Source organism: Micropterus salmoides, unplaced genomic scaffold (genome assembly GCF_014851395.1).
Source record: "Micropterus salmoides isolate LMB-PRFRI ecotype aquatic unplaced genomic scaffold, ASM1485139v1 Ms_hic_scaffold_9, whole genome shotgun sequence".
In the NCBI taxonomy this organism is placed as follows: Eukaryota; Metazoa; Chordata; class Actinopteri; order Centrarchiformes; family Centrarchidae; genus Micropterus; species Micropterus salmoides.
Genome location: NW_024044681.1, coordinates 7,189,289 through 7,214,940, shown reverse-complemented (window position 1 = coordinate 7,214,940; position 25,652 = coordinate 7,189,289). Strand labels below are relative to the sequence as shown.

At 42.2% G+C, this 25,652-nt stretch overlaps 1 protein-coding gene across 5 annotated transcripts; it reads right to left on the bottom strand.

Moving 5' to 3' along the window:
• Positions 1 to 9,625: 9,625 nt before the first annotated feature.
• rhogb (ras homolog family member Gb) lies at positions 9,626 to 25,414 on the bottom strand. 5 transcript variants are annotated; one of them, XM_038709242.1, is made up of 5 exons: positions 25,263 to 25,414; positions 14,707 to 14,823; positions 13,204 to 13,356; positions 12,807 to 12,977; positions 9,626 to 11,169 (listed from the first exon to the last, which is right to left on the bottom strand). In XM_038709242.1, exons 3-5 carry the CDS (start codon positions 13,330 to 13,332, stop codon positions 10,894 to 10,896), a joined length of 576 nt encoding a protein of 191 aa, XP_038565170.1. In that variant the 5' UTR covers positions 13,333 to 13,356; positions 14,707 to 14,823; positions 25,263 to 25,414; the 3' UTR covers positions 9,626 to 10,893. The 5 variants fall into 5 exon arrangements, with proteins under 5 accessions (XP_038565170.1, XP_038565172.1, XP_038565173.1 ...); XM_038709244.1 differs by having other exon boundaries at positions 14,721 to 14,823; XM_038709245.1 differs by lacking the exon at positions 25,263 to 25,414 and adding an exon at positions 20,495 to 20,728 and having other exon boundaries at positions 14,721 to 14,823.
• Positions 25,415 to 25,652: the final 238 nt, after the last annotated feature.

The window sequence follows — 25,652 nt, the reverse complement described above, 5'->3', positions numbered from 1 at the left end:
TGTACCAACAGTTTTTTGTTTTTTTTTTAGAGTTCAGTAGCAGTCAGGGCAGTGCAGATGTAAGAGTTTGCGTGTGTAAAGATTACTGTCGTCTGCATACATTAGGATATTGATGTTTTGGCATACATTTGGCAGATCATAATATTTAAAGAGAGCAGAATTCTTGCCTAGTCAGTTGTGCAGCCCGACTAAAGGTTTCCAAACTCTTGAGGAGGTGATAGCTGGAGTTAGTTCTGGATCACTCCACGTGTTGTTTATTCTGGGCGACACTATTTTGAGGGTTTCTCAGGAAGCTCTCATTATTCTGCTGAGAGACTCATTTTACTGTCAAATGACTTTTCCCGAACACAAATACATCAGCTGAACACTGAGCCGCTGTTCTGCAGTGTGGTCTAATAATACGGCTGTAATAAGTTAGAAGTTAAAGCAGCGTTGCAACCGGAGTTTCCTCATCTGGCCGCACCACCTGGTATCTCCCCGCCTGGTTTGTTGATTTTGTTGAAATCCAGTTTTCACCATGAAGCTGGCTCATTGTTTAAACACGTCTTACTGGGACTCTGGTGAGTCAGTGCAACAGCCTTGTTTTCCTATATTTGTCGGGTCCAAAAAAGGTTCGGGAGCCCCCTATACTTCTGGGTCCAACAACTTTTTTGGGAACCAAAATGCTGGACTGCACAAATGGCTTTAAAGGGCTGTTTGAGTATCAAGACTGAGTTTTAGGGTTCAATTTGGAATCAGGCTATGGTTTTGGTTAAGGTTAGGCCAAGCGGGAAGCTTCCGGTCTGAGACCTGACTCCAATGCGGAAGTCCCTGAAACCTACATTCTGTTGAACAGCCAGCGGGGGGCGACTCTTCTGGTTGCAAAAAGAAGTCCGGTTCCATTAGAAACAGTGGTAAAATCACCCTACTTCTCACCTGAATAATTGACCCTTCACTAAGCCACGCCCCAAATACACAGCTGGCCAATCACAGCCCAGTACAGGACTCGCTCTAACTGAGGTCCGACACTTTCATGGCTGCGCTCCATCGACTCTAATGGAAGAGTCGTTTTCTAGCTTTTTTGTATTTTTGACTGTATTTTTCAAAGATCTGGTCAAACGCTGTTCCTGCGGCATCTAGTAATAGTTATAGTCGCTACCCAGAGAGGTTGAAAGAAGAAGTACGATTTATTCTCTTTCCAAAACCTAAAATAAAGCCAGAAAAATGTCAGCTGTGGGTTGTTCCTAATGTGATGTTAGTTAGCTAATGCTAGCTAACTTGCTACTGAACGTAATGTAATAAAGCCCTGCTGTTCTGCTTTTTAACAATTGTAATAATGAATAGAGGCCTACCAGCTGTACAGGAACAGTACTGATCCTTAATATCGTTGTCTTTTGTCCCAATCGTCGGGGGATGTGGTGGTTTACTTGTACTGTGTGATCGGCAGGTTTTAGCTTTTGTCTGTCATTTATTTCACATTTGTCTGAGTCAGTTTGAGTCAGTTTGACAGCCTGAACACAACCTTTAAATGTATAATGCAACTGCAAAACTGTCTGTTTCTTTCTGCTTTTCCCAACAAATTAGACAATATTTCTCCGGGGAGTGCAGTAGTAGACAGTGGCAGCGCCGACAGTTTGTTGAATTAAGCAACACTAACTAAGGGGGGCGGGGCTTATCAAAGGGTCAATTACCTCAGTAAACACTTTCCTGATGAATCACTAGTTTCAAGTCTTCTTCAACACAACATGATGTTCATTTAGTAAATTATGGTCCCAATTATTTTAAAATAGACCACAAAGCAGAGTATGTTTCAGGGCGGGATTATCTATGATTTACAAGTCGTTACCATGCCGACCTGTCAATCAGGCTAGAGTGACTCGTACCCACGGCGCTGTGTAAATTTAACCAACGCCATTGAAAAAGCTTATTAGGAGTCGGGTGTTCACTTTCTCTGGTGAGTACATTTAGTTTTAAGCCTGTTGTTCGCTACACAAAGTTATCAGTTAAAATGAATGAATTACAAATGCACCTAGCTAAGCAAGCTAGCTAGCTCCACACATGGCCATTAGCTCCGCCGTCTTGTCCAAATATGGTCAATTCTGGGCACTTCCTGGTTGCAAAAACTCAACATGGCAGCGCCCTATCGGCTAAACTCAAGGCTTCAAAACGGCAGTCCACAAACCAACGGGTGACGTCACTATGACTACGTCCACTTCTTATGTACAATCTATGGGTTAGGCATGTAGTTGTGATGGTTTAGGAGTAAGTGTTGAAGCCATTGGGGTGGCACTGTGTTCTGCCACAAGTCTACTTAAGACAAGGGATAATGGTGTGGTGCACAGTGTGTTGCATGGTTTTTGACCGTGAGGCACAGCGTGTAATCATAGAAACTGATTTTAGTTAAAATTTTATTGTTGAAGATTTTTTTTTATTATGTTAATAAATGGATTGACATATACGACTTTTGAAAATTTATTATTGTACCTTATTTAATTATTTTAAGTGACAAGGAAACAGTATGTCAGCGACATGCGTGCTAAACGACCAAACAGTGCGCCACCAGTAAGGGTTAAGGTTAGCTGTAGTTGTGATGGTTAAGAGTAATGAAAAGCATTATGTCAGTAAGATGTCCCCATGAAAATAGTAACAAAAGGCTGTGTCACAGCAGTTTAATCAAATGTTCTTAATGACAAAAAACAAAAACACAGACAGAGGCAGAAGCGCACACTGTGATGTCACACTTCTTCTTCTTCTTTTGTGTTTCTGCTGACTCAGGTAGCCTGGTTTCGATGACTGTGAAGTTAAAAATCTTTCAGTGAGTCAGAAACGCTGACTGAGTGAATCAGAATCAGTTTGTCATCCTGCCGTCGGAACAGTTCACACTGCTGTGATTCACATGAAGGCCGACGTCACAGGTACAGTGAGTCTGTTGTTTCTGCTGAGCAGCGCCCCCTGTGGCCACATGTGGTAACTACAGCAGCATGGGGCTAACATATTTGCTGTTAGCAAACTGCTACAAAGCACAGTTTCAAAATAAACCTGAATCTGATGGCGCGTTCCCATAGAAAGTTCCTGATGCATTATTACTGTTCACAGTAAACATAACCCTCAAATAGTCGCCCACAAATCTGGTTTACTACAGCGGTATGAACCCAAAATAAACAAATGACTGTGATTTTATAAATAAATCAATCAAAGGATGCCAAAATAATATCATGATGCCAGTTAGTTAAAAGTATGATTTCATGTTTTGTTCAGTCTGTTCTCAAGATGACAAGCAAACATCTTTTAAAAGGCTTGTTTTCTGAAAGGAGTTGGATCGATCAAGCTATGCTATGCTAACTTGTCTCATTGTAAAGTACAACCGATAGCTGGAATGAAGTAACAGACACACATTTGCAGAACTCACCAGGTAGTCCATCAGTACCGAGGCTAAATTTTCAGGACCCGCCGCAGTCCTAGGACCGTATTTCTGGGACCCTAGGTTTTTGCGACAGTGCCACCTAACGAATTGGTGGGGGTCATGCACAGCTGTAGAATTAACTAGTCCACATGCATACAATCGTGACTTAAGTGCGATATTTACTTCTGCGTCGAATCGACGGCGTAGCCTACGTGTAGCCCTGTACCCTACGCAGTAGCCTGACGTGCACCTCCTCAAAAACGTAACTACACGTTGAGGCGATGCGGACTGTACGAACTGTGAGAGGAAGTGCCTCATGCTTTGAAGTAAATTTTACTGACGGCCTAACGCCTGTAAAACAGTGTAATAGTATATTTGACCCTCACAACCAGAGCAAAATGACTCATTTCACAATCAGAATGTGATTCGTTTGATGACATTTAAATGGTATAACAGCTGCACGTTTACAATTTTACCCCCTTTCACGTTAGCGGAGCGCTAAACCGGAAGTTAACCTGCTCTTGGGTCCTACTGTGGTCCTAAAATGCAGCCTCTGGTATTCCAGCTGCATGTATTGGGTCTGCAAACTTTGTCACTGACAGCTAGAATAACGACAGTGGAGGATGGAAACTCAGCAGCTCGCTGCTGCTGCAGATGAGCACATTTTTCACATGTTTGCATAATTTGAGTCGCCAAACTTAAATTTGATATTATTCATGTCATTGCATTGACTTTGTGTATAATTGCACCAAATGAAGATTTTGCTTAGCTTTCTTTGTGAACAGCATAACACCACTACAGTGAATGTTTGGTGGATAAAAGAAACCAATGTTGACTGGAAACAGAAAGTGAACCGCGGCCTCTTGTGTCTGAGATCTTGTTGACTTTCTCCCTCGATGGACGTTTTGTGTCTTTAACTTCTCCCGAGTCACAAATGATCAGACTGATCAGTTGTTTGGTTTGTAGAGATTCTGCCGTCACAGTTACCCAGAGCCCAAAGTGACACCTTCACAACGCTTGTTGTGTCCAACCAACAGTCCAAAGCTCAACGTTATTAAAACCAGCAGATCTTCATGAGAGAAGCTGAAACATCAGTTGTTTTACACCAAAGTTTCTGTCCAATTATGGATTAATTGACTGATGGTTTCAGCTGTGTGTGAAAATCTCAATGTGTAAATTAACTAGTAATTAAAGCTGTACTTCAGTAAAACTACTTAGTTAAGAGAGACTACTTTGATAAATTGAAGAAATTTCTCACTTAAAGAAATCTCAAAACTGAATCTTGTTTTAAATATTGTTAAATACTAACAAATAATATAGTTGTTAAATAAAAGGTCTCATATACTCCTTTGTTACTGGATGTGGTGAGATGCATACTGGGAGACAGTCATTGTAGTAAAATGTGCACAACAAGAACCCTGTTTGGAGCGTTCTCGTGCAAATGTGGAGCCAAGACAAGGGACAGGAAGAGGAAGTGGCTCCTGCCTCTGAGGAGACGCTCTGGAGGAAAAGACGACATCCTGAAACTCTGCAGCTCCGACTTCACAAAGCCAAACTAAAACAAACTGCTCTGTTCTGTTCTTCAGCCCAGTTCAGACGCTTCTTATTCACTACGTTTATCTGGCTGGAGTTACAGGTCACAGTGAAGGTTCTCTGTTACACTGAACATAAGAAACATAACCTGTTTGCATGAAAAAGTGACGAGTCATCTTTACAGAATTCATTCAACTTAGAGCAGCAGTTTCCAAACTTATATCAACTACATCCTGACTGGGATGAACCACCCCCACCAATTTGTCCTTTTTGTGCTTCTTCTACCTTCTCCACAGCTCTCTGTGACCCCGTTTTGTTCTGTCAACTTCACCCTGCATTTCCCGCAGGGAGCATTTCAGAATCAGAGCGTTTTGCCTGTCTGATTTTGTTGACATGTTTAGATTTTGTTGATTTGGTAATTTTGTGCTTCTATTGTGATTACGTAGGCTATGTAGTTAAATTATTTTGTTTGGTGTTCGTTTTAACTGTGTTTATTGTTGTTTTACGATCAGGAGTCTCCACAGGGTGTTTTATTTTGAAAATTGACTGGATCCTCTCTGCCGTTCTGTGTCTGACTTCCTGCCTGGTTCGATCTGTTCTGTGACGCAACTAGCAGCAAAAATAGACCTGCTACCTCTTCTCTTAGGCGCAGAGAGCCACTTCTGAGACACGCTGTGGTTGCGTCTGGTGGACTCAAGAGTATTGACTATATTGGGCCGTGATTAGCTCTGGCAACAGCCGTAATGTGCTTTTTGTTAACATTGCTGGGTTTTATAGTAACTTGATTTTATTTATGGTAACGTTGGTTTTTATGCTAACGTTCCTTTAATGCCAACGTTCCATTTTGTTTATGCTAACAACACTGTTTTTTATGCTAACATGAATTGTTTACGGTGACTTTATTTTTAATGTTAATGTTACTTTTTGTTAATGCTAACATTCCTTTTTTTTAATGCTAACGTTACTCTTTATTAATGCTAAAATGTTACTTGTGTGTAGCTTGTGTTTGCTGACCGTTAATGTGTTGAGAAACTTGCAGTTTTGTCAAATTTGTTACTACTGTAGTGCGTTGTGTTGTTTGCGTTAGCATAATTAATGCTACTATAGCTGCTCTTTCTCACTCATATTAAGCTAGTGAATCTCTTGAACCTCCACACTATGTGAAATTCTTCTTTTGTCTTGTAGAATTGATTAAATGATTAGTAGACTGACAAAAAATTTATCTGCATCTTTGATAACTGATCACTCGTTAAAAGTCATTTTTTAAACCAAAATACCAAAACATTCACTGGCTGCAGCTCTTTCTCAGGCTTCTACGTTTATAAATTGAATATGTTTTTTCAAAACTGTTTTTGTGGCTGGTAAAATTAGATCCTTTGTGAGAACAACCCCTGGTGGGTTTGTGATATGATTATTTTGTTATCTGACACCACAAGAGTCCTTTCATCGTTTGGGGAAGTTGTTTTGTCTACTGGTCATTTATTAAACTCACTTCCCCCAACTTTATTTTCCCGAATAAAACTGCTTCACACAACAGCAGCACAGGCAATCCAGAACCTTCATCTCAAATCACACCTTTGAATATTAAATCTCTTTTCCATGAATTTGTGAAACTTTAAGTGTACCTAAATGTTCCCCTCAAGTTGAACTGTAATAACTTTTATGATCCCCTGACTTTAGCGCCATCATCAGTTCAACATGTTAATTTGTGGTTTATGACCAAACACCTGCAGAACAAATGAGCTTTCCAACAGCTTCAGCTGTACTCTGTGTTTACTGCTAATTAGCTAATGTTAGCATGCTAACATGTTAAATAAAATGTTAATACAGTATACCTGCAAAAAACATTACATTAGCTTCAGTAACTGTAGCTTTAGTGACATCAGCTTCAGTAGCATTAGCTTCAGTAACATTAGCTTAAGTAACTTTAGCTTTAGTGACATTAGCTTCAGTAGCATTAGCTTCAGTAACATTAGCTACACTTTTACAACAAACTGCAACCTTCTTGATTTAAATTATCTTTTAAACTTACAAACATCATATGTGTTATTCAGGACACAATTCTAAACAGATAAAAACAGTTTTCTCTCCCAGTTGACTAATCTACATATTCTATTGTTTTATTTATCTATTCTATTCTAACCGCTGCTGCTTATTATGGGTAACACCGTTGGCGGGGGAAAAACAACAGTAGGCAGATGTGCAGTATGAAACATGTTTTAAATGTATTGTCACATTTAAATAAAACTACAGTAAATAAAAACAAAATCATCAACAAAAATAATCACATTTAAGTTTACAAGTAAATTAAATTTAATCATTGTGAAAAATTTGAGGCTGCTGAACAGCTTTGGTAACAGACCTTGCTAGATATTTACTGTGTCTCAATTTGCGTCTGTACTTACTACTGTGTATAAGTGTATAAGTGTTCACACCAAGCCGAGTGGAAGCCAACGCTGAAGCACCTTAAACCTGCATTCTCTCTAGCAGCCAGCAGGGGGGCGACTCCACTGGCTGCAGAAAGAAGTGTGATTGTATAGAGCTGATTTATTCCCTCAGTAAACACTTTCCTGATGAGTTTATGGTCTCAGTCGCTAGTTTCAAGTTTTCTTCAACACAGCATGATGTTCATTTAGTAAATTATGGTCCCATTTAGAGGAAAATAGACCAGAAAGCAGGGGAGGCTTTAGGGCGGGGCTACAAGCTAATTGACAAGTCTCTACCATACACTGCTCTGTGTACATTTAACCAGCGGCATTAAAGCTTATCAGGAGTCGGCTGCTCATTTTTCCAGTAAGTACGTTTTGTTTTAAGCCTGTTTGTCGCTAGCCAAAATTAGCATCCCCGTTACAGAGTTAACGTGAATTACAGATGCACTTAGCTCATTGACAAGTGTGTCAAAGTGCCCAAATGGTGTACTCATAATGCTCAAAAAGGTTGAGTGTGGAACGCTGGACACATCTCACCCTCAACGGTCGCCATCTTGGCTACGTAGCGCGACCAATGACGCTGCAGCGGCTGCGATTATAAATGTATCAGTACATTCGTTTTTGTTTTGTTTTTTTTAATAAAATTTAATTAAAGTCAAGTGAGCAAACAAGTCGGCAGATATTTTTGCGGAGAACAGTCGTGATAATGACCCGCCAGGTTACAATTCGCCATTAAAATGAAGAAGAAGAATCTATCGAACCTTGCGATCGTCGTTTCGGGTTAGTGCTCAACAGCTATGTTCAATTTGAGAAGACACTACCCTGTTGACATTTACACACTACGCAAGTGAATGCCTATTGTACACAGTGTACGGCATGTTAGTGTACTGAGTATCCGAATTGGGGCACAGCTATTGTTTTTAGCCATGTTAGCATTAGCATGTTGCTCTTTCATGTTTTCTTGTAAACAAGCAAAGTTGTTTACATTCAGGGTTTCTCACTAAAACACACAATGTGTATCTTCTACCCAACATATCGTTTCTCATAAAACATTCTCAGATTTTAAAGCTTGCAGTCATTACACCTACTTCTTCTTCACGGCCTTTGGCTGACGTGTTGCTGTCCGTCAGTGGACTCCCAGCTTTTACACGAGAGTCAAACTAAACAGTGGCCCTTTTCCTGAAAACGCACTTTTACGTACCTGATACCGTCTCCCGACTAAAATGTGTCAGTCCTTCAGTGTGTCGAAAACCTTTGTTACAGGATTAGCACACTAAGAGAATTATTTCCCTCTGAGCTTTTCATGTTTGCCGACGTGTTTTTCAGTGCTTTTTAAAAATGTTTCGAGCGTCAGGAGAGCGATGCCACATGCAACAATGCTGAGTGGACAATATATATTAATGTGCATGTAAACACTGTCTTATTGTGTCTGTCTGCAGTGAAACTCTCAGTATCAATAACCATTTCTTTAACTTCCTTATTTCTATTTACATGAGTCCGTGACTCCACCAGAGCTGCTTCCTGTTCGACCCGCCCGTCCTCTCAGACCATCTTCACACTGATGCAAATTCATTTAAAAACAGCACAGATTAGCCTGTGTGTGTTTACATTTAGTCAAATTGGCTCTATAAAAGTAGCTGAATTTGCTGTCAGCAGCCCCAGTTAGCAGTTAGCATGGATGTACAGCCAGTGATCACTGGGGTACTGTGAGACTGAAGAACTTAAAAACATTCTCAGGGAAGTTCTGTAGCGTCTCTCTCTGGTTTCTAAGCTCACATCTGGACTGTTTGTTCTGGACGGACATCTGAGATAGGAATGTGATTTTTGACTGAAATTGCTCTTGACGTCAGGATACCAGAAATTTAGTAGTCGATACCGATATCAGTGAAATTCCACGATTCTCAACACTAATTTGATACCACAGTAAAAAATAAAACCAAACAATAGATCCCATGTCTTTCAACACACATGATGTCCAGGATAGATAGTAGTGTGATGTTAATATATTTGGAAATGAGAACGCTGTACTTTATTATAGGAGACCTATTAAACTTCTTTTCCAGTCCTATATTGTAGTTCTGTGACTCCTCTATGGCAGCTTTGCATGATTGAAGTTCTAAAAAAAAATGTTTTTGTCTTATACTGACTCTTCATGTAGGCCTTCATTTCAGCCTCTGTCTGAAACAAGCTGTAGATGCTCCTGTCTCTTTAAGGCCCCTCCAGCCAGTTTAAACTGCCGGTTTTGGTTAACGTTCTTTCTCAAACAGAGAATGGAGGTGTGGTTAATAGTCGGACGTAATACATTACCATGACAACCAAAAACTGACCGGCTGCAGTGTTCACTAACATCACTACACTGTAAAGTTTAGTACACTTTACTGTCTGGCAGGAGTAGCTATTACTTACCAATGATAGAAACAAATGTGCGCGTATCAGCTGCTCAATCATACAGTCGATGGTTCTGTCACGCACTGCACACGCACACTACGTTTTATGGTGCGCTTACTTTACTTTTTGTGTCGTAAAAAAAGCAGGTAGAAAAAGCAGTTCAAAACAGAAATCTGAGGTTTTTGCTCACAGGGATTTCTTTTGAATACTTTAACCTCATTATTTGAAGCTTTGGCCATGTTTAACATGAACATCTAACATTATAACACTGTAGATAAGTTATAAAATGTGGAAAAGCATAATAGGTCTCCTTTAATACATTAATTCTTAACTTTTTTCTACAAACTCGACAGTTGAAATGGATCGTATTGCACTTTTAAGATGGTCCCTGTCAGACAGACATCTTTGATGATTTTGAGTTGATCAGAACTGTAAAACTTCTGCCTAAATTAATAGTTCTCCAACATTGGGAGAGATCAAGGCTTTGACACGGAGCTATGGAAGGTAACAGCTGCCAAAACTGACCAATGTTAGATATTAAGCACCCCGGTTTCCCAACATGACGGCGGAGCTGCAGCTGCACTTTTCCTACGGTACTGTAGAAAAACTAGTACCATGATGTTTTCAGAAATATGGCATCGACTTGGTACCAAAGTATCGGTTCTCTTAACATCCCTAGTATTAAATGATCTTAATCTCCTCCCTGAGCAGTCGGTCACCGTGTTAGCGAGCCGACCAATTAAACTACAATTACTACAATAACTTCCTGTTGTTGTTACATCTCCTGCATGCGGCTGTGATTGGATGAAGTGAACCTTGTTTTTTAAAGTGAAGTGGGAGAAAAAGATGGAAAAAAGTTGTGAGCTGTGGTTTCATCGAGAACGGGAAAGTTTAAAAAAGCAAAATAAAAACATTGAACTTTGAACTGAAAATGGATTTGTATCAGAGAAGGTGAAGATGGTCTGAATTAAAACTCTTCTTTTGCCAGAAATATTTAAATTACCTTTGTCTAATTCTTCAAAGATAAAATTCTAACCAAACATTAAAAAAACAACATTTTAGCATAAATCTTGCAAACTGTCTCTCAGGCAGTTCAGCGACTGAATCAGCCCGACTCAAACCGGCCCCGGGGAGGTTCCCAGAGGGGGTCGAGGCTCGGTCCTACAGCAGGACGCAGGGCTTCTTGGTGACGGTGGGCTGCGGGTTCAGGAAGGACCTCACGGCCTCGGCGAACACGTCCTTTATGCCGTCCTGGTTGAGGGCCGAACACTCCATGTAGCGGACGGCGTGGATCTGACGAGCGAGGGCGGCGCCTTGCTGGTGGGTGACGGGCGTCTGGTTCTGCTCCTTCAGCTTCCTCTGAGTCTCGCCGTCGTTCCGGAGGTCGCTCTTCGTGCCGACCAGGAGGATGGGAACGCCGGGACAATGGTGAGAAACCTGAGGGTGATAAACAAGAAAAAAACTGTGAACAACTACAAACTATATACTTTAGGTTTCTCTTCTTTCCTGCAGAGAATTCAGGACGTTCGTTCAGCAGATTATTTTGTTTTTGTCGGTGTCGAAAAAGGAAAATTACCGTTCTCCTGTCTTCATCTTGAAATTGGTAATCAAATACACTAAAGTTTTATTCGTGTTCTGTCATTTTGCTTTGTCCGCTGTGCGCATGGACACCAACACCAAGAAGAAATGTGGGACAATGAACGTTAACAAACTGTCAGGTTCATCATTGATCACAGACTGTGGACTGTTATTAACGTAGGAGCGATCAAGTGCGTTATTAGAGACATAAAGTAAATAAAGTCTGCTGTTCGTTATCATTACAGCGCTCAGCCTTCTGTATCTCTGGTATAATAATCCCTTTATGGTTATACTGTAAAGTTTAATATCTGCCACGAACAGTGTTGGCAGTAATGCGTTACAAAAGTAATATAATTACAGTAATGTATTGCTTTTTGCTGTAACACAGTAATATAACACATTACTAAAATAAAATCAGTAATATTATACCCATTAAGAATCTCAGTAACGCGCGTTACAACGCATTTTAACCCGAGATTAAGTGGTGTTTTGTTTTTTTAATAATTCACCAACACCAAGAAACATTTCAGCAGAAGAAAAACAAATCCAAGAGTAACAGAGTGTCGTTAATTCCTGTTGAGGAAATCCGGTGGTCGAGATTGGAGGCAGGGTGCAAACTACGGGGGAGCTCGGCTCTTAGCTGGCCAATCCACATCACTAGATCCCCCCTATGCAGCACAGCTTACTATCAGAATCATGCGCCCATTAAACAGCAGTGGAAGGAAAAGTAGTGTAAACCATTACAATTCAGAGACAGTAATATTGTAATATAACTAATTACTCTCAAATGACAGTAACTAGTGACCTATAATGTAGTACATTTTGGGAGTAACTTGCCCATCACGGGCCACGAACAATATTCTCCTCAGAAATCTTTAACATGTAACTTTAGTTTAGATAGTTTTACACCGTGAGCAGAGTGTCATCTACATAAAGCAGAAATAAAACTTTTGGGTGTTCTTGTTTTCCCACTTTTAGATGAAAACAGGAACATAACTCTGACCTGTTTGTTGTTGAACACGGACAGAGTTCAATGCTCTGATGTATGCTATATGAAGCTACAGACAGCAGCTGGTTAGCTTAGCTTAGCATAAAGACTTTAAACAGCTGGTGGATGTTTGTTACCTTTATACAAACTGTTAAATCCCGTCCAGTAAGGCTCAAGCAAATAATGTTTCTTTTTTACATGATATATATAAACCACAAAGCCAAAGAAAAGAAGATAATAAATAAATAAATTTTCTGACACAATAAACTATTTGAAGGTGTCCAAGGCCTCAGGTGATCAAGACCCTGATGTGTCATAATTTAAAAGCTGCGGCTGTCCTTAAGGTTTCATTTATTAATCAATTTATGGAAATTTCAGCGCCCTCATCCTGATCGATCAACGCTTATAAGACATCAAAAAACCACAGATACAAAGTCGAACAACAGTTAACCATTAAAACGTTGTTTAAATAAATGTCTGCCTCTTTAATTAGATGTTGATCTCTGACCTCTGGATGCCACTTGTGTTTGACGTTCTCGTAGGAGGCGGGGCTTGAGATGGAGAAGCAGATGATGAAGACGTTGGTCTGCGGGTAGGACAGCGTCCTCAACCGGTCGTACTCCTCCTGACCCGCTGTGTCCCACAGGTTCAGACTGATGATCCTGCCGTCCACCGTCACCTGAACGCACCACACATTCAGTCAGTGTTACGAAACTGTTTGGTTCATAGCAACCTCGGAAATCTATCTATCAATATTGTTTTCGTTTATTAACATTCACTAGTTCAAGCTGCTAAATTGTGATGATTTGCTGCTTTTCCACATCTTGTATGACAGTAAACTGAATTACTTTTGGGTTTTTGACCATTTGATCAAACAAAACGAGACATTTGAAGCGGACACACACCTGGCTGCTGTAGTTGTCGAACACCGTGGGGATGTACTCTTTGGGGAAAGCTCCGGTGGTGTAGGAGATGAGGAGGCAGGTCTTCCCCACAGCACCGTCGCCCACAACCACACACTTTATACTCTGCATGATGACCTCTGACCCTTCAGCAACCTGCAACACATTCACATTTAGTCATCTGGCAGACGCTTTTATCCAAAGCCACGCACATTTGAGGAACAACATGCAAATATAAGTAAAGTAAGAGGTCCGCGAGTAACAATAGAAACTAGTAAGAGCTGTTAGCATGTACGGCATCAACGGGATAAATACCTTAAAGAGGTGTTATTCTGCTCATTTTCAGGTTCATTCTTATTTAGAGGTTGTACCAGAGCAGGTTTACATGGTTTCATTTTCAAAAAATACCATATTTTTGTCCTACTGCACATTGCTGCAGCTCCTCTTTCCACCCTGTGCTTCGTTTTAGCTATGGAGTGATACATCTTGTCTCTAAATGATCTTTGTTGGGAGTTGCACATGCTCAGTTCCTAGTTAAGGACTACTAGCCAATCAGAAGCAGAGCAGGGCGGGTCAGCGAGAAGTCGGTAAACAGCTCGGGTTCAACCGTACGTGTTGCCGACCAGCTTGGCAACATGGACAAACTTGGCGAACTCGGTATTGAGAAACAGTCTTTAGTACCTGTTGGCAGCACCAGACTACTGACGGGTACAAAAGTCTGGGACCTCTCCGTTAATTTTTCATTCCCGAGGGGCGTTATTAACGGGCGCTGACCAAAATGGACGCAGTTTGATAGACCTGCAACCAATCAGAGCAATGAAACGTGTGACTAGTTCTGAGTGACACGTCAGTCGTCGTATCAAACGAGCCCCCTATTAGATAGTTAGATTAGATAGTGTCCTGCGCTCTTGTGGCATCTGATACTCGAAATACTCTAAACATTTCGAGGCCCAGATCCGAGTATGCCGAGGCAAGGCAACACTCGGATCTCCCGGCACAATGAGCAGGTGAGCGCTCAAGAGATTTACTCATTAGCATAGTGGACGCCCCTAAGAGCTTCCTGTTGTGCTCCGTGTGGGCTTCATCCACAAAAATGTGCCCAAAAAGTGAAATGAAGAAGTTCACCCATCTAGGTGTGAATTCAGCACGACGATAAGTTGACCAATACTATAGGAGGAGGTCATGCGACAGTCAAGGACATATTAGATGAAGTTACAGGTCAGGTGAGACCTGCAGTAAGACTCATGTCTGTGCTGAAATATGTCCATAAACACTAAAAACCGCAGTAAACTGCCATTATTACTTGTATAATTATAATCTCCAAAGTCATTCAGATGAAGGTGTTACGATGTGAGACTGTAGTCGACTCGTACGACTTAAATGGATTTCGTTCGTACCTCAAAGAAAATTCTAGATAAGAGAAAAGATGTGGCGCTGAAGCCCGGATCTGTGGGTACGAGGCCCAATGTTCCAGACTATTTAGTGAGAAACATAAAGTGCAGTTACCTGTCCGAGTTTACCTGCAGTGAATCTGATTGGTTGGCTCGTCCAGCTGCCAGAGACCCTTAAGTTTCCTTCAGTTAACACAGTTTTTTCAGAAACACGTGACGTCCCATCGTCTGACTGCAGGGAGAGAGAGTGGGCGAGAGAGTATCCGCCGTCAGTATTTGTGTTTATGGAAATCATCGCTGCAAAAGGAAACGGTCTCCAAACAAAGCAGAGATGCTATCTCACACACACACACACACACACACACACACACGTTTATTTACATTTACGTGACAGAAAGACAGATTGTCTACGTCTCTTTGTGTCTCCTTTCCTTCTTCTGCATCAGCCTGAGACACAACAGCAACAACAACAAATCCAGTCTTATTGTCAGACAGTTGTACACAGTACAACACACAGTGAAATCCGTTCTCTGTTTTTAACCCTTCGCAGCATCAGGAGCTCCACCGTGCAGCCATGTGAGCGGCTGGTCAACGAGAATTAACCCAACAGGAACTTTACCCCGGAACCAGGAACCTTTAGAGGAACTCGCTACGTTTCCGCCGCAGGGACCAGTGCATCCACATTGTGTCCAAGTCATGCCCTGATGTCATGTCTGATTCACCAGAGTCATGTTCAAGTGGTCCAGGTCATGTCCAAGTCATGCCTGAGTCCCTGATGTCATGTCCAAGTCACCATGGCCAAGTCTGAATCGCCAGTGTCCAGGTCGTGTCCGAGTCAGGTTCAAGCCGTACAGGTCGTGTCTAAGTCATAAGTTAATGTTGAAGTCGCCACCTCGCTCTCTGATCCCCAGCTCGTGTCTGAGCTGCAGGGTTATGTTTCAGTCAGTTTGAGCAGCACCTCTGTAAACCAGCGACAGAGCGTCCTCCCTCTGTGTTAGTTTGTGTGCCTGTTTCACGTTTCAGTGTTTCAGTCTGAGTTTCAGTATTCGAGTCAGCGGACACACATGTGCTGCAGAACTTGGACTTGAAGAGGAAAGAGAACAGCGGTGATTAAAATATAAAACGTGAACATGATCACGGTGGACTCAACAACAAAATAGTGACTCTGCAGTGTCTCTCTCCAGATGTCTGGATAGAGAAAGTGGCTCAGCCCAGACCCTGGGGACGCTGACCCCACCTCCCCCCCCCTCTCTGGGCGGAGGTCGGCTGATCTCACTGCTATTGGAAGCTTTAACCTCTGATCTCACAGTCTTTCATTTTACCCTGATGACTCTCCTTCGTTGTTAAAGGGTGGACAGGGAGGAGAAATGTGGCCTCTGACCTTTGCAGATCAATAACTTAAAGTTAGTTTTCTTATTGTTAAAAAATCCCACATTTAGACCCAGAGACACTGAAGAAGAATGAAAGAGACGTTTAACGTGTTGTAACGATGTCCTTTTGTAACTCAGATGCAGTTGGAAAAAAGGAAGCTTTCAGTAGAAAAATGTCATTGTGGTTTCATGTTGAAATAAAGCAGCAACTTCTGTGAAGAAAACTGCCGGAACTCAGAGGTGTGATGTGTGACTGTCCGGTTCAGAAGGGCGTCAGGCCATTTCAACACATGCAGTCTAATTATATTCACTGAAAGTAGCTTAATGTTACTTAATAAATGGCTTCCCAACGCCGACATCACTTCTGTTTGAGTCAGAGCGGAAGCGTTCGGCTGCAGTTCCTCTAACGCCCACTAGACGATGCTGAGATTAAACTGTACTGAAGTGAACGGGAAAATCCTCGACTTCTCTCTACTAACACAAAGACACTACAGTTTGTATAAAGGACATCATGCTCCTGGGTCTTGGTGGCCAAAGTCAAGTTTTTATTCAGCTACTTTTGAACATAAGTAAGTAAGTAATAAGTATTTTCTACATGATCTGACCGAACCAGACCAAAGTGATGCAGCGTCCTAGCTGTCCAGTGAAACCAACGACTGTGAGAGAAAGAAAGAAGAGAAAACACATTGAGAAAAAAAGAGGAAGAAGAATCGAGATCAGTAATAGCAGGCTGTAAATGACACATTCATTGTGTAAAAGCAGCCTTCCTCTAAGTGTGTGTGTGTGTGATCGAAGTGTGAATCTGAAACAAACACATACACTGCTGAATTTTATTGCCAGTTAATTATTAGCATAGAACGTTATAAATAAGTTGGAGGCATGAACATATTTACATGAATCATCATTAGGGGGAATAACAGCAGGCCGGCGGGCGGGGCTGTCAAAGCATGGGTGCGTATGCTATACCATAGTCCCATACTACTCAGAAAAATATTTAGTATGTCCCAATACATAGGAAGGCAAGCTTGGTATTCCAAAAGTACGAAGCATTGGCCTAATTTTGCAGTCTGCATGCTTTTTCTGGCTATTCTCACCCACAATCCTCTGCACGGCAGCGCACGCTTTATGATGGCTGCTGCAGTACGTCCTGAAGGTAAAAAGACAAAGTATTTGGAACGCAGCACCAAGATACTACAAGCTGAACAATGTACAACTCTGATGTTACAGCTCTAGATGGAATCCGCTCAATTGCTGAGACTGATGGGAACTGTAGTGTTTAGAGCATTTCAACAAACTTGGTTTATAAGAAAGAAGATAACATAAAACTACTTTCTGGCTCAGTGACCCAAGATCTCCTCAGAAGGGTCCAAAATCACTCCCTGTTTCACTCATTCACTACTTCCTATATAAATAAACACCATTAATTATTAATGCGCTCTAAGGTGCCGTAAACTAAGAGTTTGGACACCTAACCCTATGAATCTGCTATCAAAAAGTAGCAAACATCCCATTTTTCTTGAACCAGCTGGACGTGTGCGGACGTTGTCCAGGATGATCCTGATGGGATACCAGTTTGACGTGAAGGATTGGGCTCTTTAACCTATCTCTAACGATGTCACATACAATGACCCCTCACCTCCAACTGCATTTTCACTCAAAAACGAAATATTCTCAAAGTAAAGCTGGCGCGCGTCCACACGCTACAAAGACGGAGTCTGTAGAGCGTAAAAACACCATGTAGTTCGGCCATAACACTGCATTCACACTTGCAGACACACATTAGTAGACAACCTCTCATGAAACTCTAACTCCTCATTTACATACTCCGACAGGACAGCTGCTCTCCGACTTAGCTGCTGTTCTATGCACAAGGAAGTACTTCACTTCCGTGTTTGCTTTACCTGAGAACAGCAGCAGAGATTTGATCTGGGTCCTTCTTACCTTTACTGGCACGCGCTGTTAAGAGTTTTAACACAACAACACCTGAGCGGGCAAGACTGATTGGCACTGTGGTCCTGTATCTGCACTGGAAGCTTGAAACAAGCGTGATTGGCTCACACCTGGTTTTCCCAGCCTCCCCCTGTTGGGCTGCAGGGCACGTTTTAAATCTGTAGCTCAGCGGGCGACGCCGGGATGCAACACCAGGTCCCATTCAAAATTAAAAAGCAGCCTAGTTTGAGTTCGTAAGGTTGAGCCCAGCCGCCCTACGGAGGCGTCTGCCGCTCATCCCCTTTTACCCTCACTGGTCAACAAGACTTTGAGATACTTGAACGCCTTCGATTGGGGCAGCAAGTCACTCCAAACCCAGAGGGAGCCATCCATAGATGGGTTAACCAAGTCTGAGTCCCATTGCCCCAATTTGTTTTCAATTGTAGGAATTTGGTAAATTTAGTATGATCATGTCACACTCTGCTCAAAACTCAACAATTCCAGGAGTTTCAAATTAAAAGCCTACCAGGAAAGGAAGGGGTTGTGCCTTCCCTTTCCTGGTAGGGAGGGATAACCCTTTGAGCGCCAGCCGGGTTGGATGTGTTGAGATTCAGCCAAAGTAGAAGCGACTAGAATGAATCAGTGAGAACAACTGAGAAAGTGTTTTGAGCTGAGTGCAGAGGAAGACGTGGACATGCATTCATGCTGAATTTATAAAGTCACTGGGTAAACACAGAGGAAAGGTCGAGTTTGTATCAACCGCAAATTCAAAGAGGTGCAGATTAGAAAACAGGGAGGCTTCGTCCTTAAATATCATCAAATACACTTAGAAAACAGGGAAATTAGAAATAAAGTACGTCTCTAATAGAAGCCTTTTCTCTGTGGAGTTGAGGGAAATAAAAGCTTTGGCCCCAGAGAGAAATGGGCAGCTTGTCGTCTCCTTCATGGTTTTTACTGTCAGCGTTTCAGGAACTAAAAGCTTTGGTTTCGTCTTGTCAGCTGTGGTCTTTCTCTCTATTTTTATTTAGTTTTGCTGGTTTAGGAGGAGTCTGACCCACAGAGGAACCAAGCCGTCCTGCAGCTGATGCTCTGATGGGAAAATCTCTAAAATTGGAGCTATGAGACAAAAAGAGGTACTGCACATTTACAACTTCGACCAGGTGGGGGACAAAAATGAGAAAAAATATTAAGCTAATGCTACTAATACTAAGTGAATACTGGTATTTTCCTTATAGTCACAGTTAACAGAAACATTTCAAATAGCACAGATGTTCATCACGTGACCAGCCAAACCAGGGACAAAGCTAAATCACCAGACAACTCTACAGTTGTCCAACGTGGGCTAAAACACCGGAGAATATTGTACCAAACCTGGGCTAAAACACCGGAGAATATTGTACCAAACCTGGTCTAAAGAACAAGAGAATATTGTTCCACACATGGGCTAAAAAAACAGAGAATTTCGTACCAAACATAGACTAAAACAACTGAGAATATTTGCCCAAACCTGGGCTAATACAACAGAGAATACTGGACCAAACCTGGGCTAATGCAAAGAATATTGTTCCAAACCTGGGCTAAAACAACAGAGAATACTGGACCAAACCTGGTCTAAAACAACAGAGAATAATGGACCAAACCTGGGCTAATGCAAAGAATATTGTTCCAAACCTGGGCTAAAACAGCAGAGAATACTGGACCAAACCTGGTCTAAAACACCAGAGAATAATGGACCAAACCTGGGCTAAAACAACAGAGAATACTAGACCAAACCTGGGCTAAAACACCAGAGAATACTGGCCCAAACCTGGGCTAAACAACAGAGAATACTAGACCAAACCTGGGCTAAAACACCAGAGAACACTGAACCAAACCTGGGCTAAAACACCAGAGAACACTGAACCAAACCTGGGCTAATACAACAGAGAATACTGGACCAAACCTGGGCTAAACAACAGAGAATACTAGACCAAACCTGGGCTAAAACACCAGAGAACACTGAACCAAACCTGGGCTAATACAACAGAGAATACTGGACCAAATCTGGGCTAAGACAACAGAGAATACTGGACCAAACATGGGCTAAACAACAGAGAATATTGGACCAAACCTGGGCTAAACAACAGAGAATACTGGACCAAACCTGGGCTAAACAACAGAGAATAATGGACCGAATCTGGGCTAAGACAACAGAGAATACTGGACCAAACATGGGCTAAACAACAGAGAATATTGGACCAAACCTGGGCTAAACAACAGAGAATACTGGACCAAACCTGGGCTAAACAACAGAGAATAATGGACCGAATCTGGGCTAAACAACAGAGAATACTGGACCAAATCTGGGCTAAGACAACAGAGAATACTGGACCAAACCTGGGCTAAAACAACAGAGAATACTGGACCAAACATGGGCTAAACAACAGAGAATACTGGACCAAACCTGGGCTAAACAGAGAATACTGGACCAAACCTGGGCTAAACAACAGAGAATACTGGACCAAACCTGGGCTAAACAACAGAGAATACTGGACCAAACCTGGGCTAAAACACAAGAGAATATTAAGTTCATGTTAGCATGCTAACATGGTTAGTGTTACATACCAAACTTTACAGATAAACTGCGACTACACAGTCAGAAGAGCAGGTCAAAGTGGAAACAGGTAGTGGGTCTGTAAACTGTGATGGATGGATTACAGCTGGGTAAAAAATCGTACTGTTCGCCTTCATTTCCTCTTCCAAATACGTTTGTTTCCAACCTGTGTCACCATCTCACTGCTTGTGGTTCTTCTTTTTAGTGATGTCACCATATTCCCAAATGTCTTCATTTAAATACAATCATATTATTACTGAGAGTCCAGCTGATGTAAGTACAAGTCTTCCACATGTACTTACGAACGCAGCGTTTCCTAACAGACGCCACCAGCCAAAGAGGAACTGCTCTATGTTGAAACCGAAACAGGAAGGGTTTGTCCACCGCTCTGTTCATCCAGGAAAAGAGTTTAGTGAGACAGTCTGACCAGCTTTTTATCAACACACAGAAGAAACTATATACCAACTGCTGAATTGGTTGAACCAGCTGAACTCTGTTTTTATGGCATGAAAATCAAGACTTTTATAAATACCACAGATATCCTGGTTTACAATTGGCTGACAGTTTATGACCACAACGTAAAACACCAGAGAAACTGGACCAAACCCGGTTTAAAACACCAGAGGGTACTGGAACAAACCAGTGCTCAAACACAAGAGGACACTGGTCCAAACCAGTGCTAAAACACCAGAGGGTAATGGAACAAACACGGTTTAAAACACCAGAAGATACAGACCAAACCACTACTAAAACACCAGAGGACACTAGTCCAAACCAGTGCTAAAACACAAGAGGACACTGATCCAAACCAGTGCTAAAACACTAGAGGGTACTGGTCCAAACCCGGTTTAAAACACCAGAGGATACGGACCAAACCACTACTAAAACACCAGAGGACACTGGTCCAAACCAGTGCTAAAACACTAGAGGGTACTGGACCAAACCTGGGCTAAAACACCAGAGGATATTGGACGAAACCACTACTAAAACACCAGAGGACATTGGTCCAAACCTGGGCTAAAACACCAGAGGATACTGAACCAAACCTGGGCTACAACACCAGAGGATACTGAACCAAACCTGGGCTAAAACACCAGAGGATACTGAACCAAACCTGGGCTAAAACACAAAAGGATTCTGGTCCAAACCTGGGCTACAACACCACAGGATACTGAACCAAACCTGGGCTACAACACCAGAGGATACTGAACCAAACCAGTGCTAAAACACCAGAGGATACTGAACCAAACCTGGGCTAAAACACCAGAGGATACTGAACCAAACCAGTGCTAAAACACCAGAGGATACTGGAACAAACCAGTGCTCAAACACAAGAGGACACTGGTCCAAACCAGTGCTAAAACACCAGAGGGTAATGGAACAAACCCGGTTTAAAACACCAGAAGATACAGACCAAACCACTACTAAAACACCAGAGGACACTAGTCCAAACCAGTGCTAAAACACAAGAGGACACTGATCCAAACCAGTGCTAAAACACTAGAGGGTACTGGACCAAACCTGGGCTAAAACACCAGAGGATATTGGACGAAACCACTACTAAAACACCAGAGGACATTGGTCCAAACCTGGGCTAAAACACCAGAGGATACTGAACCAAACCTGGGCTACAACACCAGAGGATACTGAACCAAACCTGGGCTAAAACACCAGAGGATACTGAACCAAACCTGGGCTAAAACACAAAAGGATTCTGGTCCAAACCTGGGCTACAACACCACAGGATACTGAACCAAACCTGGGCTACAACACCAGAGGATACTGAACCAAACCTGGGCTACAACACCAGAGGATACTGAACCAAACCAGTGCTAAAACACCAGAGGATACTGAACCAAACCTGGGCTAAAACACCAGAGGATACTGAACCAAACCAGGGCTAAAACACCAGAGGATACTGAACCAAACCTGGGCTAAAACACCAGAGGATACTGAACCAAACCTGGGCTAAAACACAAAAGGATTCTGGTCCAAACCTGGGCTAAAACACCAGAGGATACTGAACCAAACCTGGGCTACAACACCAGAGGATACTGAACCAAACCAGTGCTAAAACACCAGAGGATACTGAACCAAACCTGGGCTAAAACACCAGAGGATACTGAACCAAACCTGGGCTAAAACACCAGAGGATACTGAACCAAACCTATGCTAAAACACCAGAGGATGCTGGTCCAAACCTGGGCTAAAACACCAGAGGACGCTGGTCCAAACCTGGGCTAAAACACCAGAGGATGCTGGTCCAAACCTGGGCTAAAACACCAGAGGACGCTGGTCCAAACCTGGGCTAAAACACCAGAGGACGCTGGTCCAAACCTGGGCTAAAACACCAGTGGACACTGAACCAAACCTGGGCTAAAACACCAGAGGATACTGAACCAAACCTGGGCTAAAACACCAGAGGACACTGAACCAAACCTGGGCTAAAACACCAGAGGACACTGAACCAAACCTGGGCTAAAACACCAGAGGACACTGAACCAAACCTGGGCTAAAACACCAGAGGACACTGAACCAAACCTGGGCTAAAACACCAGAGGATACTGAACCAAACCTGGGCTAAAACACCAGAGGACACTGAACCAAACCTATGCTAAAACACCAGAGGATACTGAACCAAACCTGGGCTAAAACACCAGAGGACACTGAACCAAACCTGGGCTAAAACACCAGAGGACACTGAACCAAACCTGGGCTAAAACACCAGAGGACACTGAACCAAACCTGGGCTAAAACACCAGAGGACACTGAACCAAACCTATGCTAAAACACCAGAGGATACTGAACCAAACCTGGGCTAAAACACCAGAGGATACTGAACCAAACCTGGGCTAAAACACCAGAGGATACTGAACCAAACCTGGGCTAAAACACCAGAGGATACTGAACCAAACCTGGGCTAAAACACAAGAGGACACTGGATATAAGATGAGTCATGATCGTCTTAAGGGTCTGACAGCTGGATGATTCACCACATCAGCACTAATCATCTCTGACTCTCTGTCTTCCTGTTTCATTCTGGGAAACCTGAAACTGTCCAGTTCGACTGTGATGTTTCTGATTCACATCTGAGCGCGTGCAACTGGTGACGATCTGTGTGACATCATCTCGTCCAGCGTGAGAAGGACACAATTTTTTCGCAACCTGGCAATCTAAATGTTTTTCTCATTAATGGTTTTTATTAATGGTGTATGAAGATTTATTATCCATAAATACACTGTTTATACTGGAAGCCTTATTAGAAAGTACTACATGTGGTACTTCTACAGTTACTGCATGAGCTTCTGATACTTCATAGTCATTTTAAATTCACTGAAGTTGTACTATAGTATCCGTACATTCTTTATATATTATAATATTTACTTATATCAGACTTTTACTTGGAACACAGTATTTGTTCACTGTGGTATTAGTACTTTTACTGCAGTAACAATTTAAATGCATGACTTTTACTTACAACAGGGTATTTGTACACTGTGCTATTAGTACTTTTACTGCAGTTCACTTTCAATTTTGGACTTATACTTGGAACACAGTATTTGTACACTGTGGTATTAGTACTTTTACTGCAGTAAATTTTAAATGCAGGACTTTTACTTGGAACACAGTATTTGAACACTGTGGTATTAGTACTTTTACTGCAGTAACAATTTAAATGCATGACTTTTACTTACAACAGGGTATTTGTACACTGTGCTATTAGTACTTTTACTGCAGTTCACTTTCAATTTTGGACTTATACTTGGAACACAGTATTTGTACACTGTGGTATTAGTACTTTTACTGCAGTAACACTTTCATGGCAAGACTTTTACTTACAACAGGGTATTTGTACACTGTGGTATTAGTACTTTTACTGCAGTAACAATTTAAATGCATGACTTTTACTTACAACAGGGTATTTGTACACTGTGCTATTAGTACTTTTACTGCAGTTCACTTTCAATATTGGACTTATACTTGGAACACAGTATTTGTACACTGTGGTATTAGTACTTTTACTGCAGTAACACTTTCAAGGCAAGACTTTTACTTACAACAGGGTATTTGTACACTGTGCTATAAGTACATTTACTGAAGTTCAGTTTAAATACAGGACTTTTACTTGGAACGGGGTATTTGTACACTGTGCTATTAGTATTTTACCGCAGTTCACTTTAAATACAGGACTTTTACTTGCAACAGGGTATTTGTACACTGTGGTATTAGTACTTTTACTGAAGTTCAGTTTAAATACAGGACTTTTACTTGCAACAGGGTATTTGTACACTGTGGTATTAGTACTTTTACTGCAGTAACACTTTTACTCCGGTTAAGGATCTCAGTACTTCCTCCAGCACTGAATATTCCTTTAGCATCACAGGGAGTATTTATACCTACTAATTTCTTACAATACTTTCTAGTACATTCTGCAGTATTTCTCCTTCTGGTGAAAAAAACAAACTTTTCGCACTGAATTAATGTTGAAGTTTAAAGAAGAAGAAGTGAGTGACAGGAACACACGCACACACTCTGGGAGTGGTCGCGCTTCAGGTCCAGTTTCCTGCAGCAGCGTCAACAAACAAACAAACAAACATACAAGCAGGTTATTGATCCGCTGGAGAACCGATCGATCAGCTGACGGGAATCAGAGCAGAGATCAATGACGCGCTAAAAGTTTGGACAGGGAGGTGAAACACACGTGCGCGCGCAGACACACACACACACACTCAGCTGCTCGGTTGCTCCCGGAGCTCCGGGGCGGATGAAAACACTCACCGGTCATCAGTCCTCCTCTCCGGGCTCACTGCTCAGCTCCGTCCCGCTGCTGCTCCGGGTGTGTGTGTGTGTCAGTGTGTCAGTGTGTGTGTGTGCGGGAGGGACGGCGGATCTGTATCTCAGTGCGAGGCGGGCGGGCGGAGCCAATGAAGAGGAGGAAGTCCGAGAGGAGAAAGAGAGGAAGTGGTCGAGTAACTTTGGGGAAGTTTACTGCGTTTGTGCGTGCGCGCGCGCGCGTGCGTGTTCAGTCCAGAGTTGAGAAACACTGAAATGTTTCTGAAGTAATTTAAACAACCAATTAGAGATCAGCAGCATTAAGGCCCCGCCCACCACCAGGTTGATTGACATCAAGCTGGTTAGCTTAGCTTAGCATAAAGACTGGAAACAGAG

Bases quoted from the DNA above. Each gene is read 5' to 3' on its own strand.
- rhogb (XM_038709242.1), bottom strand. From the start codon at position 13,332: ATGCAGAGTATAAAGTGTGTGGTTGTGGGCGACGGTGCTGTGGGGAAG. The intron at 12,978-13,203 runs GTGTGTGTCCGC...TGGTGCGTTCAG, and splicing joins TCGACAACTACAGCAGCCAG to GTGACGGTGGACGGCAGGAT. The intron at 11,170-12,806 runs GTCAGAGATCAA...TATCACCCTCAG, and splicing joins AACACAAGTGGCATCCAGAG to GTTTCTCACCATTGTCCCGG.